Below are 13,470 nucleotides of genomic sequence, written 5' to 3' on the forward strand. Positions count from 1 at the left end.
TTCAAACAGCTACTAAGTTGTCAGGACATATAGACTTAAGTTGTTTTGACTGTTAGGTATTGCTTTTGGCCAAAAAGGGCCGTGAAAAAATGACTGAGCTGCTAAGGCACGGAGGACTAAGAAAGTTGGAGCGCTTGTGCACTAGGCAGAGGGACATGAGCTGAAGTGCTGGGAGCACCTTCCAGGCTATGCCCGTGGAGGGAGGCTACTTTCAGTGGAACACGGCTCCCAAGTGAAGTTAACTACAAATGACCGCACGTATTCCACGTATCTAATGAAAGATGCATCAGTGCAGGGTGTGGGTTAATGAGGACTGCATGATTACTGAGGGTGTGAGATCAATGAAGAAACTATGGAAAAGGGAGACTCAGAGAAGCAAAGGCAGGCAGCTATCCTAAGGAGAGAGGGTCCTGGCCCACAACCTCGAGTATCCAGGCCATGTCTCCAGTCTACCTGATGACACCGCCATTAGGATCATCCAATCCACTCTGCTGCTCTGAGTCCACACCTGGTATCTTCTGCTTATACTCTGCTGTTCCATGTAAATTTGTTTCAAGGGAGAGAATGCGCTACTGAGCAAACACGAATATTTGTATCATGTAAAGAGTAAGTCAGCATTGTGGTTTTTCTACACGAGTCTCTTATAAGTATTGTTAATGTGAGTCTTGGGCTTTCAGAGACCCATCACTGTGATATTTGTCTGGATGACCATTCATTCTTCTCCAGGAAATGCCTCTTAAATCCTATATACTTATTTTAAATTTAAAAAAAGATACCTGCAGATTAGTTGTTTGACAAGATTGAGTTGCCTCGTTATGTTGACTGAAAACAATTTAGATCAGGATACTATCAGTTTTCGACTAATAAATATTAGTCCTCTTTCTAGTTTCACAATCATAGGAAGCTTCAGAGAAATGTGAATTAAGAAAAGTTACATCTCGGGTAAGGCTAAATTGAGATGCATTGTAACACTGTACTAAATTGTACAAACAATATTTGCCGAGAGAATGGCTAAAGTATTTCAAGGAACCAAAACACTGTAAAATATTCATAAGGATATGATTATGCCATTTCATGATTTAACCTTTTCATTAACTATAATGAAAGGTGTTCATGCCTAAATGGAGAAAGATGGGTAGTTTTCTCATATCTTGGTTAATACTGATACTGAACACCAGAGAGGCCCGAGGTTAACTGGGGACACCACGTTTTGTTGAACTTTAGTCTGTTAGTCTTAGAGACAGAAGCACCAAGGAAACGAAGCTGAGCCTCCATCCATAACGAGGCATTCAGCGCCACCTTGCGAGGAAACGTGGAAATGCAAAAGGAAGAAAGATTGTGCAAAGAAGCCCTATTCAAGGAAGGTAAAGAAAAGCAGACTCCTTGGAACTAAGTATTGTACAGTGGTGACTTAATAAAATAAACATCACTCCTCCTGGTATTATTTCTACCTATACATTAAATGCTAGCTTTACTGCAGAAAACACTAGCAAGTGCTTGGGGTACATAAGACCATTCCCATAAGGATCTGGGTGTTGGCTGGCATAAAGACTTGCATCATTTAGAGGAGAATTTGGAACATTGGGAAATCCTATAGGAAGATGGTGAAGAGCAACAGTGGGAGAGAGAGTGAAGTGGTTACTGCTATTTGCCTCCCAGCGTCTATTTTCCCTTTCTCTTCCCCAAAAGAACTGACTTTAGCTGGGAAAATGGGAGCACACTGGGAGGCACCTGGGAAATCTCAGGGCCTGGGATACTAAATAATCTGACCTAATTGTCTCACATCTTGTTTGATTTCCAAATGTCTTACCAGAAACTCAGTATGTTAAAAAATACATTTATATATCTGATCCTAGACTCTTTGTTTTACATACAATCATAAAGTGTTTAAAAATATTTTTCCAGTTTTATTGAGATATAATTGACATACAACATTGTATTGGTCTAAGGTGTACAAAATTGATTTTAGTTATTAACATCCATCACCTCACATAGTTACAATTTTTTTCTTGTGGTGAAAACTTTTAAGATCTACTCTCTTGGCAATTTTCAAATATACAGTATTATTAACTACAGTCACCATGCTATACATTATATCCCCAGAACTTATTTATTTTATATCTGGAAGTTTGTACCTTTTAACTACCTTTACCCATTTTCCCCACTCCACACCTACCTTTGATAACCACCAACCTGTTCTCTGCTCCTATGAGCTCAGTTTTTAGGTTCCACATCTAGGTAAGATCATAAAGTATTTGTCTTTCTCTGTCTGACATTTCCCGTAGCATAATGCCCTCAAGGTCCACCCATGCTGTCACAAATCATAAAATATTTTTAAAGTGTTTCAAAATATACTGAATTTTCCAGAAATTGCAACAACCCTATAAATTGACAGAAGATAATACTTTACCACCTTGTTCAGAACTTTGTCAACAACTGTTTATTATTTTAGAAAACTACTACAGTAAGGCCACTCAGGATGTCTGGTCACCCATACCACATCCCAGCATTTGTACCTGCTACATTCATGGTGACTCCATGTACAGGGGCAAGCACCTGACTACTTCATTATTTTTTCTAGAATAGCTGGAAATACATATTGAAATACATATTATTTTACTATTGTTTCCTTTTCTTTCTCCTTCACATTACAACGCTCGTTTACATTTAATTTTTTAATTTTTTTTAAGTATATGCATAAATAAGTAGGGGGTGGCTGTTCACCCTCTGTGCACACAGCTAAACTACATTTCCCAGCTTCCTTTGCAGTTAAGTGTATCCACATGACTGAGCTGGGTTCAAGTCAATGGAATGTGGTGCGTACTCTTACTGAGCTGAGGCTTTTAAGAAGTGGTATGCTGTCTTTCCCTGTCTGCTTCCTGGATGCAGCTAATAAGAAAGACACAAAATGGATAATATCAGTAAGAGTCACAAAGTGAAAGGAGGCTTCATTCATGAACGTGAAGAAAAGTTGTCTGCTGACCATACATACATGCTGAACATACATACATGCTGAACATACATGCTGGACTGTTTTCAAGAGTAAGAACTAAATTTCTACTATGTTCATTTGAGCTACTATACATACACTTCGGAGTTGTTATAGCTCTTTATCCCACCCTAACTAATGCAGATTACTACAGTATCTATACATTTCATTTCAGGATGATGAGGGGCAATACAAATTATTTGTTATAAAAAAAGAGGCATTTGGGACTTCCCTGGTGGCGCAGTGGTTAAGAATCCGCCTGCCAATGCAGGGGACACAGGTTCGATCCCTGGTCCAGGAAGATACCACATGCTGCGGAGCAACTAAGCCCGTGTGCCACAACTACTGAGCCTGCGCTCTAGAGCCCATGAGCCACAACTATTGAAGCCCACGTGCCACAACTACTGAAGCCCACGCGCGCCTAGAGCCCATGCTCCGCAACAAAAGAAGCTACCGCAATGAGAAGCCTGTGCACCGCAACAAAGAGTAGCCCCCGCTGGTCGCAACTAGAGAAAGCCCACACAGCAACGAAGACCCAATGCAGCCAAAAATAAATAAATATATTTATTTAAAAATTTTTAAATAAAGAGGCATTTGGTCCAATGTGACTGAGAATCATTTCTGTAGCCTGCACTGCCCAATATAATAGCCACTAGACACATGGGGCTGCTGAGCCCTTGACATGTGACCAGTCCAAACTGAGGTGTGCTGTAAGTGGGAAATACAAACTATCAACAGATTTCTAAGACTTAGTACAAAAAAGTAAAATACCTCATTAATAATTTTGAATACTGATCATATGTTGGAACAATATTTTAGCTATACCAGGTTAAATAAAATTATTAAAATTGTTTTCCTAAAAAAGATAAATAAATAAAAGAATCATGAGTCAGGGGGCTGGGAATTTGTTGTAACTGACATCAGCCTAACCTAAAAAACGCATTATTGAAGTGTGTAAGCCTTCAGAGAATGCTTCCTCCTGCTATTATTTTAAAAGGGATTAAAATTATTATTGTGAAGAAAAACTAAATATGGAAATGCGTAAGGAACAATATAAACTGGCCATAGATAACTTCTGCTAATGTTGGGTATATGTTATATATGTCCAGTAATTTTTCATTATATGTGCATATAATGATGCATTCTATAATCCCACATCTGCCTCTTTATCCTACTTATTCTTTCCTAATGTAATTAATTTTGAAAACATTAAATAAATGTTTAATGCTCAAAATAAATAAATAAATAAATAAAATTAATTTCCTGTGTTCCTTTTTGCCTTCTTAATATGGTTACCACAAAATTTAAAAGTACATATGTGGGGGCTTCCCTGGTGGTGCAGTGGTTGAGAGTCCGCCTGCCAATGCAGGGGACGCGGGTTCGTGCCCCGGTCCGGGAAGATCCCACATGCCACGGAGCGGCTGGGCCCGTGAGCCATGGCCGCTGAGCCTGCGCGTCCGGAGCCTGTGCTCCGCAACGGGAGAGGCCACAACAGTGAGAGGCCCGCGTACCGCAAAAAAAAGAAAAAAGTACATATGTGGGTCACATTATATTTCTATTAAACAGCACTGCTCTAGACCTTCTAGCAGTGGTTCTCATTTCACAGGTGCCAAGTTACTAGCTCCATCCCTCACTTAGCAGGTTCCAGTCTTTTTTGTTGATGGTGGTTCAGCGGTTAGCTGTGATTTTGGTGTTTTGGTTAGCTGTGATTTTGGTGTTTTCGTGAGAGGAGGTGAGCTCAAGTCTGTCATCTCTGACTTAGATACCGGTTTTAACTCTGCTCACTTCCTTGGTTTGACATTCTCCATTGTTTCAGGTGAGAACTTCCCACGTGCCCCCAGGAACCCCACCTCTACCAAACCTGGGCTCCATTGTTGTGCAAATGCTGGCAGATGTCGGACTCCACAAGCCTAAGAGTACTTCATGCCTTCATTATTAATTATTTCTAAAAGGATTAAAGGTGTTGAGAGAGACAGAGTCAGAGACAGAGAGACAGAAAGAGAGAAATTCAGGCAGTAATTCCAAGAGGGAAAATAACCATTAAAAGAAAAATAAAAGGATAATTCCTCATAATTAAAGGAAAGGCATTATGGCAGACACTGGCAAATGGCTAATTTATTCCGAACCTCCCTCTTCCCCGACCACCTTCTACTGTGGTGGTTAAAAAACTAAACGTTTGCCTTCTCAGACTCCCTTGCTGCTAGGAATGGCTACATCACATAGTTCTGGAATGAGACATAAGCAGAAGTCTACCAAGAACTTCTAGGAAAGTTATTGCTCTCTTGGCAAAAGGAACAGAAGAAACCATCACTGCTCCTTTTCCTTCTTCCTGCTTTGGACACAGACTTGATGTCTGGAGCTGTAGTAACCATCTTGGGGTCAAGACTTTAAAAACAAGAGAAACATCAAGAGAATCACAAAGATGCCAGCCTAAATGTTGTTGAGCCACTCATCAAATACCAAGAATTTCTACCTCCAGACCTCTTGTTATATACTTTAAAAAACAAACAGACATGTCCTATAGGCTAAGTTCTCTTGTAGCCAGATACTATGCTAAGCACTATCCTTAAAACAACCCACTTTACAGATGAGAAACCCTGTTCAGAGCAACCTACTAATTGTGTTGAAATATGAACCTAGATGGTCTGAGTCCAAAGCCTAGAGTGTTTTCATCACACTAACCTGATTATATTCTCTTGTTTCCTAGCTAAGCCATGAACTTAGAAATATCCCAAGTTCATTGGGAACATGCAAGTTGTCTTCCAAGGTCAGAGCCACCAGATACCCTAGCCCTGGTCACTATCTAATTCCTGCTGATGGCCCTGCTCACTGGCCTCGCCATCCAGAGGCTTCAAACCATCTGGCCACAAATCTGGGTCAGGCATCATGCAATGAGCCCTGTTCTTCCACCAGCCAGGGGAGCACACTCACAAAACACAGCAGGCCAGGCACCTGGGGCTTCACTGAGAAAAAGGCTCCATCCTCTCTTTCCCAGCATGCCTGGCTGATGGGGCCTCTGGCTCTCTCCAGATCTCAGCGGAATCTATAGAAAAGTCTGCAGCTGGAACATCTTCACCCTGCTTGTCTGAATCAGGACAAGGAAAACGGCTGTGACTCAGAGCAGATGCCACAGCTGGACTGCCACAGCCATGGGAAAAGACCTAATTGCAGAGATTTCTGTTTTACAACTACAGCTACACAGGCCCCCACGATAGCCTTGCTGCTGACATTTGCTGCCTCTGCCAGGTGAAGAGGGACAGTTAAAGATGCAAAGCAGGACCGCTGATTCCAAAAAAGTGCTGACTCGGAGAACCCCATGGCTGCTGATAATATTCCTGACTTGTAGTGTTGCAAATGCTATCACAGCTAATCCATGCTTCTCTCTCATAAGAAGGTCAAACTTGAGGCAACAAGCTGACGAAAGAAGCTCAGGAATGAAAGGACTGTCTTTGCCACAAACTGCCTTTCCTAAAGCAGACGTGTCCTCTTGGTCCAGTGTGAGTTTTCAGTTCTATGTTCTGCATTAAACAGTGACAATTACCTCTATTCCTGACTTAATTGCGGCATTATACACTATATTCACTGTATGGTTTTGGTCCCTTATAAAAACGCTGTCATACTGAAAATTATTTTTCAGTTATATACTTTAAAAAACAAATTGTGTTGAAATATGAACCTAGATGGTTCATAAAATAACATTTTTATGGATTAAAATAAACATTTTTATGGATTGAAATATATCAGGAAAAAAGAGCAAACATGTAGTTGGCAGTTGCAATATTAAGCACTTTTCACACATTATGTCTTTAATCCTCAAAATTATGATGATCCCATTCATTACACAAGTGAGGAGAGTGAAGCTTAGACAAGTAAATTACCCAACGTGGTACAGCTAGTCAATAGCAGAATCTAAACCCATATCTAGGGCTGTCTGGCACCAGTTTATGATTTTCACTATACTGCCTCTAAGAAATAAGCATAGAAAGAAATGCCTCAATATTACTCAAAGAGATAACTTTGGATATTTAAATGTATCAATCAGTCAATGGACTTCTCCCCCAGATGAGTCATTGTGCAATCTTATATGCCAGAATCACGTTCCGAGTTGAGGCATTAGAGTTTTGGTGTAAAACTATAGGAATCCACCCAACCCACCCCATTATCCATTCGAGACCTTAATGCATGCTGGCCTTGGGCCTTCTGTGACATAGGGCCATAGCTGCAGTTGCCAGAAACCCAGAGACAGTTTCCCATGCTGCCTTTTGTTGTGCACTATCCTAGGTTCACTGTGGGGAGCTATGACACTTCACCTGCAGGAGGCTGGCTAGGCACTCCCACCAGGGTCAAGACAGTGGCGCCTAGACTGGGGACGTGGGGAGCCTCACAGGACAAAGCAGGAGGACTTGGATAATTTCAACCTCAGCATGTATTATGTTTTAGCCTCTGTTCTAAGCATTAGCAATGCAGGCAGAAATTTTTAAAATGAGAACGCTGTATTTTACGGAGCTTTTAAAAAAAAAATTAGATCCATAAGAGCTAAGAGTAAAAGACAAATCTCTCAGAGAACAAATAACCTCAGCACTATTCATGAGCCCTTAAAACCGAGACTCTCTTAAGGTTGGATCTTGGTAGAACATCCAACAAGAATATTGGAAGAACATCATGGTGACAGCTAATGTCAATAGTTATTTCTTTTTTTTTTGCAGTACGCGGACCTCTCACTGTTGTGGCCTCTCCTGTTGCAGAGCACAGGCTCCGGACGCGCAGGGTCAGCGGCCATGGCTCACGGGGCCAGCCGCTCCGCGGCATGTGGGATCTTCCTGGACCGGGGCACGAACCCGTGTCCCCTGCAATGGCAGGCGGACTCTCAACCACTGCACCACCGGGGAAGCCCAGGAGTTATTTCTTTTTCCTTCCTCAAAATCTTTTCAGCTCTGTTCTTTACAACCTCAAAGAAATGTACTCCCTTGGGAAAGATCAAATTTCACCCAACAGCAAAAGGAGTAACATCTATGAGATGCCACCTTCCTCCCGCTCAATATTCCTCAGTTCATTCTAGTCCTGGGTGAGGCTTAAGGGATGACTGAGACTTGAGCATAATGTTAATCAAGTTCAAGAGGCTGGGCCCTCCCAGCAAGACCGCCCAACAAAATCTAGAAATGCAAATGAATTTGCCCCTTACCTGAAAGAATGGCAAATTGTCTGTGAAGTTGTTCAATTATATCCACTGCCACCAAGGGCCTGATTTCCTGCTGCATAATTTCATCTGCACAAATGAAACACAAATTAGGTTAAATCCTTGCAAATTATAAAGAGAATTTAAAGGAAGAAAGGGAAGTTCCACTACTAGGGAAGTCTGGAATTTACCAAGATATGGTTATGGGCACATTATTCTCTTGAGAACTCAATTCCTGAAGCAGGGATGGATCTGGGTTTTGTGTGGTTTGACACTTATACACATGAGCAGGGACATTTCTAGTGCCTCTCCCAAGGTTCTGGGAGGGGTCAGTGCAAGGAAGAGGCCCTGAAGCTTAAGCTTCAGTAGCTTCACAGTAAACCTGCTAGGATGGTCTCATTACCAAGGGAAGTGCTTAGAGATCTGCCCATTCCTTTGGGTCTGCAGAAGGACATTTTAAACACAAACAATGTAAGTTACCAGAGTTCGTCTCAAACTGGGTCAGAAAATCAATCTGGGACTTATGAAGGTTCTTTTGTTTTTATTCCTTCCCTCACTTTCTTCCTTTTTGTCTTTCTCTTAGTCACCTCCATTCCTTTTTTTCCCCTTCCAGAATACTTCAAGGAGCCTCTTCCCACTGCCAAACATGTTTAACGAAGCACACTCCATTTTGCTAAATAAAGATGCTCCTTACTGAATAAAAGGTTACAGGTTCCCAAAGCAAAAATTCAAACCTTTCAAGCACAAACCTGCAAATGTCCTCTAACCACAACGAGTGATTTATAAGCACTAAGATTTGCATTCTATCCATTTGGGGAAAGGGTACTAAAGAAAGGGGGGGAGAAGACTGAGTGGCATCTCTTAGCCTGGTCTGGGAAGGGGAAGGAATTTTCATGCTCCCTCTGCCTACAATATTATTATCCTCATTTAACTATTTGCCAAGGAACCTCAAAAAATGAACTAGTTATTGTTTCTACAGCAGTTAAACATCAGGTTAGATTAAGGTACAAACCAAATAGCCTTGTACGCTGATGCAAAACAGGTATCACCTATTGTTTTGGCATGCAGCCAGGTTAATGTGATATTCTAATATTGATCAATCAGAAAGTAATATTTGGGAAGCTCCTCCCAGAGCCTTGGTTTCCACTTCTCAGCTTTGGTGTAAAGGTTGCAGGAGACGATGCATATGGTGATATACATAGTAGGTGCTAAGTAAACGCTAGTCACATTCATCACTCTGGAAAGACCTTGCCTATATTTGCTTTCTGAAAGTCTCCTAAGGGGTGGGGCAAGTGCCGCTCAAACCCCAAGACGCTTTTCAGTGAATTCTACCACTTTTTCTGGAGGAAAGGACTTTCCACTGTGAATTCACTACAAATTCAAAGACCCCTGTATCACTGCTACAGGTGTTGCCTCTTACAACCTGCCTGTATACAATGATGACACTGTAGTTATATTTTACGAAAAAAGAAGGGCCTTCTCTGTTAGATACACAAAGTAAAGTCCCTAACAGTAAAAAGATACGAAGTCTGAGATCTGCTTAAAAATATTCCAGAATCCCCTTCTGCCAAAAACATACAGGGAGCAGGAAATAGCGGGCGGGGGTTGGGGGAGATGAAACCAGATTGACAAAAATGCGGATAATTGTTGAAACTGGTTGATGGGCCCTTGGCAGTTCATTATAAAATTCTTTCGCATATGTTTCAAATTTTCCATAATAAAATTTAAATTACAAATGGACAAGAAAATAGAAAGCTTAAGCAGAAACAGGAGTTACGTAACTGAAGAGTTTTTCAGAACACAATCTCCCAGTGGTCTGGGAAAGTGGCATACTCAAAAATACTCCTGAGGGAGTCTATTTAAGGGACAATGACTCCAAAGAAAAACCAATATCATAAGATACAATTTATTGTTATTGTACCTCAATATTTGAGATGTGCTTTAAAGTAAACATTTTAAATTAAAGAGGTAAGATCTGAAAGAAACAACAGAAGTGAGTTAAGCTAACCATCCCCCCACCCCCCGGTCCCATCTTATTTTTTAAATGAAGAAACGGAGAGATTGTGACCTTGCCTGTGGTCACACAATAATTTAAGTGTGGAGCCTGGGTCAGCCCTGGATCACTTGACTCTAAGAGGGCAAATGTGATGGAGTTTCTAGACCCTTGGCCTTGAGGAGCATTGGCTTCTACCACCCGAGACGTTGACTAGTGTCTCTCATCTTGGGAATCTGTGGAGGATTGTCCAGCCTTCCAACAGAGACATTTTCACCTGCCTCCTGTGGTTACCAAAGGAACAGGACTAAAATCTACCATTTGTTTTTCCAAGAATAGAAATGAGCTGGTTTGCCTTTGGCCCAGATTTTGCTGAGACAGCCTGGCCCCCAGCCAGGGAGTGACATGGTTATCCTTGAAGACTTCCCAGTGAAGGAACCTCATGACCCAACCTGGCCAGCTGCAACAGAGCATGAGGGTTTCTCAGACTCAGTACTGACCCAGTGCATGGAGATGACCTCAGACACATCCAGCTTTTAGTGATGCCTGACACCTGTGGGCCATGCGCAGTTCAGCCTCAGTTATGCTCTGTACCAGAGGAAACACACAGACCAGCCCTTGCTGCTGGCAGGCCCTGCTACCCACTCCTGTAGAGATGGGGTGGGAAGGGAGTGTAGGAGCTCTCTGATCTAAAGGAACACCTCCCCCTGCAGTGGAAAGGAAGCTGCCTCAGCCCTACATGCCAAGAGCTGTTTCTGCCAAATTCTAGCTGGGCAACCACAGCAAGAACATGCTGAGCCTTAGTATCCACACATGTAAAATGGCTTTTCCTTCTCCAGGAACAGTTGGGCATGGCCAGTGATGACCCACTGAGGTGGTGGTACCTGCTGCACCCTGCAGGCCCCTCTGTCCTGTGTGGAGGCTTCCTGCTTCCTGCTTGCTATTTTTGATGCATGTAGATTAGGGAGAAACTTGTCTCTCTGTAACCCACACAAGGCAAAGTGAAGTAGTATTTGAATTTCAACACAATTTCTATCCTAAGCAAAGTTACAGATAGATCTGGGGAAAACTTGTCTCTTTTCTATCTCTGTGATTATATGTTACCCTGGACCCACAGTGCTAAAACTGCAGGAAGTATCCACAAAGGTCTCCTAGGTGATGGAGTACAGCCCAGCACATCCCATTGGAATTCAGTTGTAGGCAGCAAGAAACACCTCTGTGTTGTCCACCCCCCAAACCCCACACCCCCATCTGAGAGAAATGTGGGCTCTGGGGCAGGACCCTTCCTACTAATTGCATCCTCCTCGTCAGGGCAGAGGGCAGGAAACTGGCTGATAAAAGCTGATGCAGTCTAACTGTTGCAACTAGTAAGGAATATAGGGCAGTGAAACCCTTAGCCTCTGCTTTTGCTGTTCTGAAATTTCAGTCACACTGGGATTTAAAAGACTCAAGTATGGTCTGAGGGAAAAGGAACCAAAATACTAAATAAATAAATAAACTACTTAATTAATAAGTTAAGGCGTAAAAGTATGATCTGACCCAAGAGGGAAGGCAGACCCAAGTTTGACAGATCCTGCTGCATTACTATTGAATACTTTGCCCAGGGAATCTGGTGGGCAGAAAGGATGGAAGGGTCGGTTGTTAGCTGAACTAGGAATGGGGGACCAGGATCTCCACTCAGCCACTGCTCGTGACACTAATGAGAGCACCAGCTGTGAGCCAGCCCTAAGAAGACACTTTACAGATAACTTGTTTAATTAGTTAGACAATGTAAAGGAAGGCACCCTAGCACTAAAATGAACCTCCTCCAGCCCAGCCTGCCCTCCCACTCCCACAACTAGAACAGATGTGACTGCTGAGAAAACACGTGTGGACCAGAGGCTCTGAGGAATCAGTTGCTGGGGTGGTTCAAAAAGGCACCCTGGGGTCATGCTGTGTTTCACTTCTCTTTCTTACTGGACAGGTTAGAAAGAACACAAACCCATTTTACTTCTTCTACTGCCTCCTATGCTACAGGGATGCTTAACCTGAACCAGAAGACTTAGTATTGAAGTTTGTCCATAAATTAACATTGAGTAAGAGGCACTTGAAAAGCAGATGGAAGAATTTTTTAAGGAGAAATTTAGAAGATTTTAAAAACCAAGAACACTAAAAAATGTCCAACTGGTCTTCCCTGGTGGTGCAGTGGATAGGAGTCTGCCTGCCGGTGCGGGGGGACACGGGTTCGATCCCTGGTCCGGGAGGATCCCACATGCCGCAGAGCAACTAAGCCCGTGAACCACAACTACTGAGGCTGCGCTCTAGAGCCCAGGAGCCACAACTACTGAGCCCGTGTGCCTAGAGCCTGCGCTCCACAAGAGAGGCCATTGCGATGAGAAGTCCGCGCACCGCAGCAAAGAGTGGCCCCCACTCACCGCAACTAGAGGAAGCCCGCGTGCAGCAATGGACACACAATGCAGCCAAAAATAAATATAAATAAATATATAATCTTGTCTTTAAAAAAAAAAAGTCCAACTTCCTAGTAGTCAAATAATGTAATTAAAACAGCAATAGAATTTCTCATTTCATCCATAAAATAATACACAATGCTGGGGTTCTGCTCGAAAACTAGTACTTCTGCATAGCCTTGGGGAGTAAAGCTGGTAGTGTCCTTTCAGAAAGTAGTTTCACAATATTTTACCCAGTGATTATTGTGCAGATTACATACTAAACCCCCTATATACATCATCTTATTTAATCCTCAAAACAACTCTAACAGCAATATGGAACTAGATTTGCAATAGCTGGTCCAAGGTCAAGCAGAACCAGAATTTGAACCCAGCTCATTCTAAACACACAGAGCTTCAATACATAGTAATCAAAATCTTCATAATCTTTTACCCATTCGTCCTATATCTGGAAATGTATCCTGAAAAAATAACAAAATAAAAACTTTATACATAAAAATGTGGACTGGAATATTATTTATAAGAGTGAAAAAATGGAAGCAATCATGGTATAATTACGAATACCATGTCATAGAAAAAGATTTAAGATGTAATTTCAAGAACATAAAAATCACATGTATGGTGAGATTGAAGCCAGGTTCAGAAAGAAAGAGGAAAGCAGGTGGAGTGTGTGTGCACATGGGTACAGGCATATGAGAAAGGAATACAACAGTTGTTTCAGGGCTTCCCTGGTGGCGCAGTGGTTGAGAGTCCGCCTGCCGATGCAAGGGACGCGGGTTCGTGCCCCGGTCCGGGAAGATCCCACATGCCGCGGAGTGGCTGGGCCCATGAGCCATGGCCGCTGAGCCTGCGCGTCCGGAGCCTG

At 42.4% G+C, this 13,470-nt stretch overlaps 1 protein-coding gene across 1 annotated transcript in view; it reads right to left on the reverse strand.

Moving 5' to 3' along the window:
* The window catches only part of MCF2L2 (MCF.2 cell line derived transforming sequence-like 2), a gene marked incomplete at both ends in the record, with an annotated part of 213,807 nt that overhangs the window by 181,109 nt on the left and 19,228 nt on the right, over positions 1 to 13,470 (reverse strand). The window contains one exon of the mRNA XM_082655291.1: positions 8,172 to 8,255. Within this exon, the coding sequence (XP_082511417.1) occupies positions 8,172 to 8,255 (84 nt within the window). The remainder of the gene's footprint in view (positions 1 to 8,171; positions 8,256 to 13,470) is intronic.

Source organism: Grampus griseus (genome assembly GCF_964374135.1).
Source record: "Grampus griseus genome assembly, chromosome: 5".
Taxonomy (NCBI): Eukaryota; Metazoa; Chordata; class Mammalia; order Artiodactyla; family Delphinidae; genus Grampus; species Grampus griseus.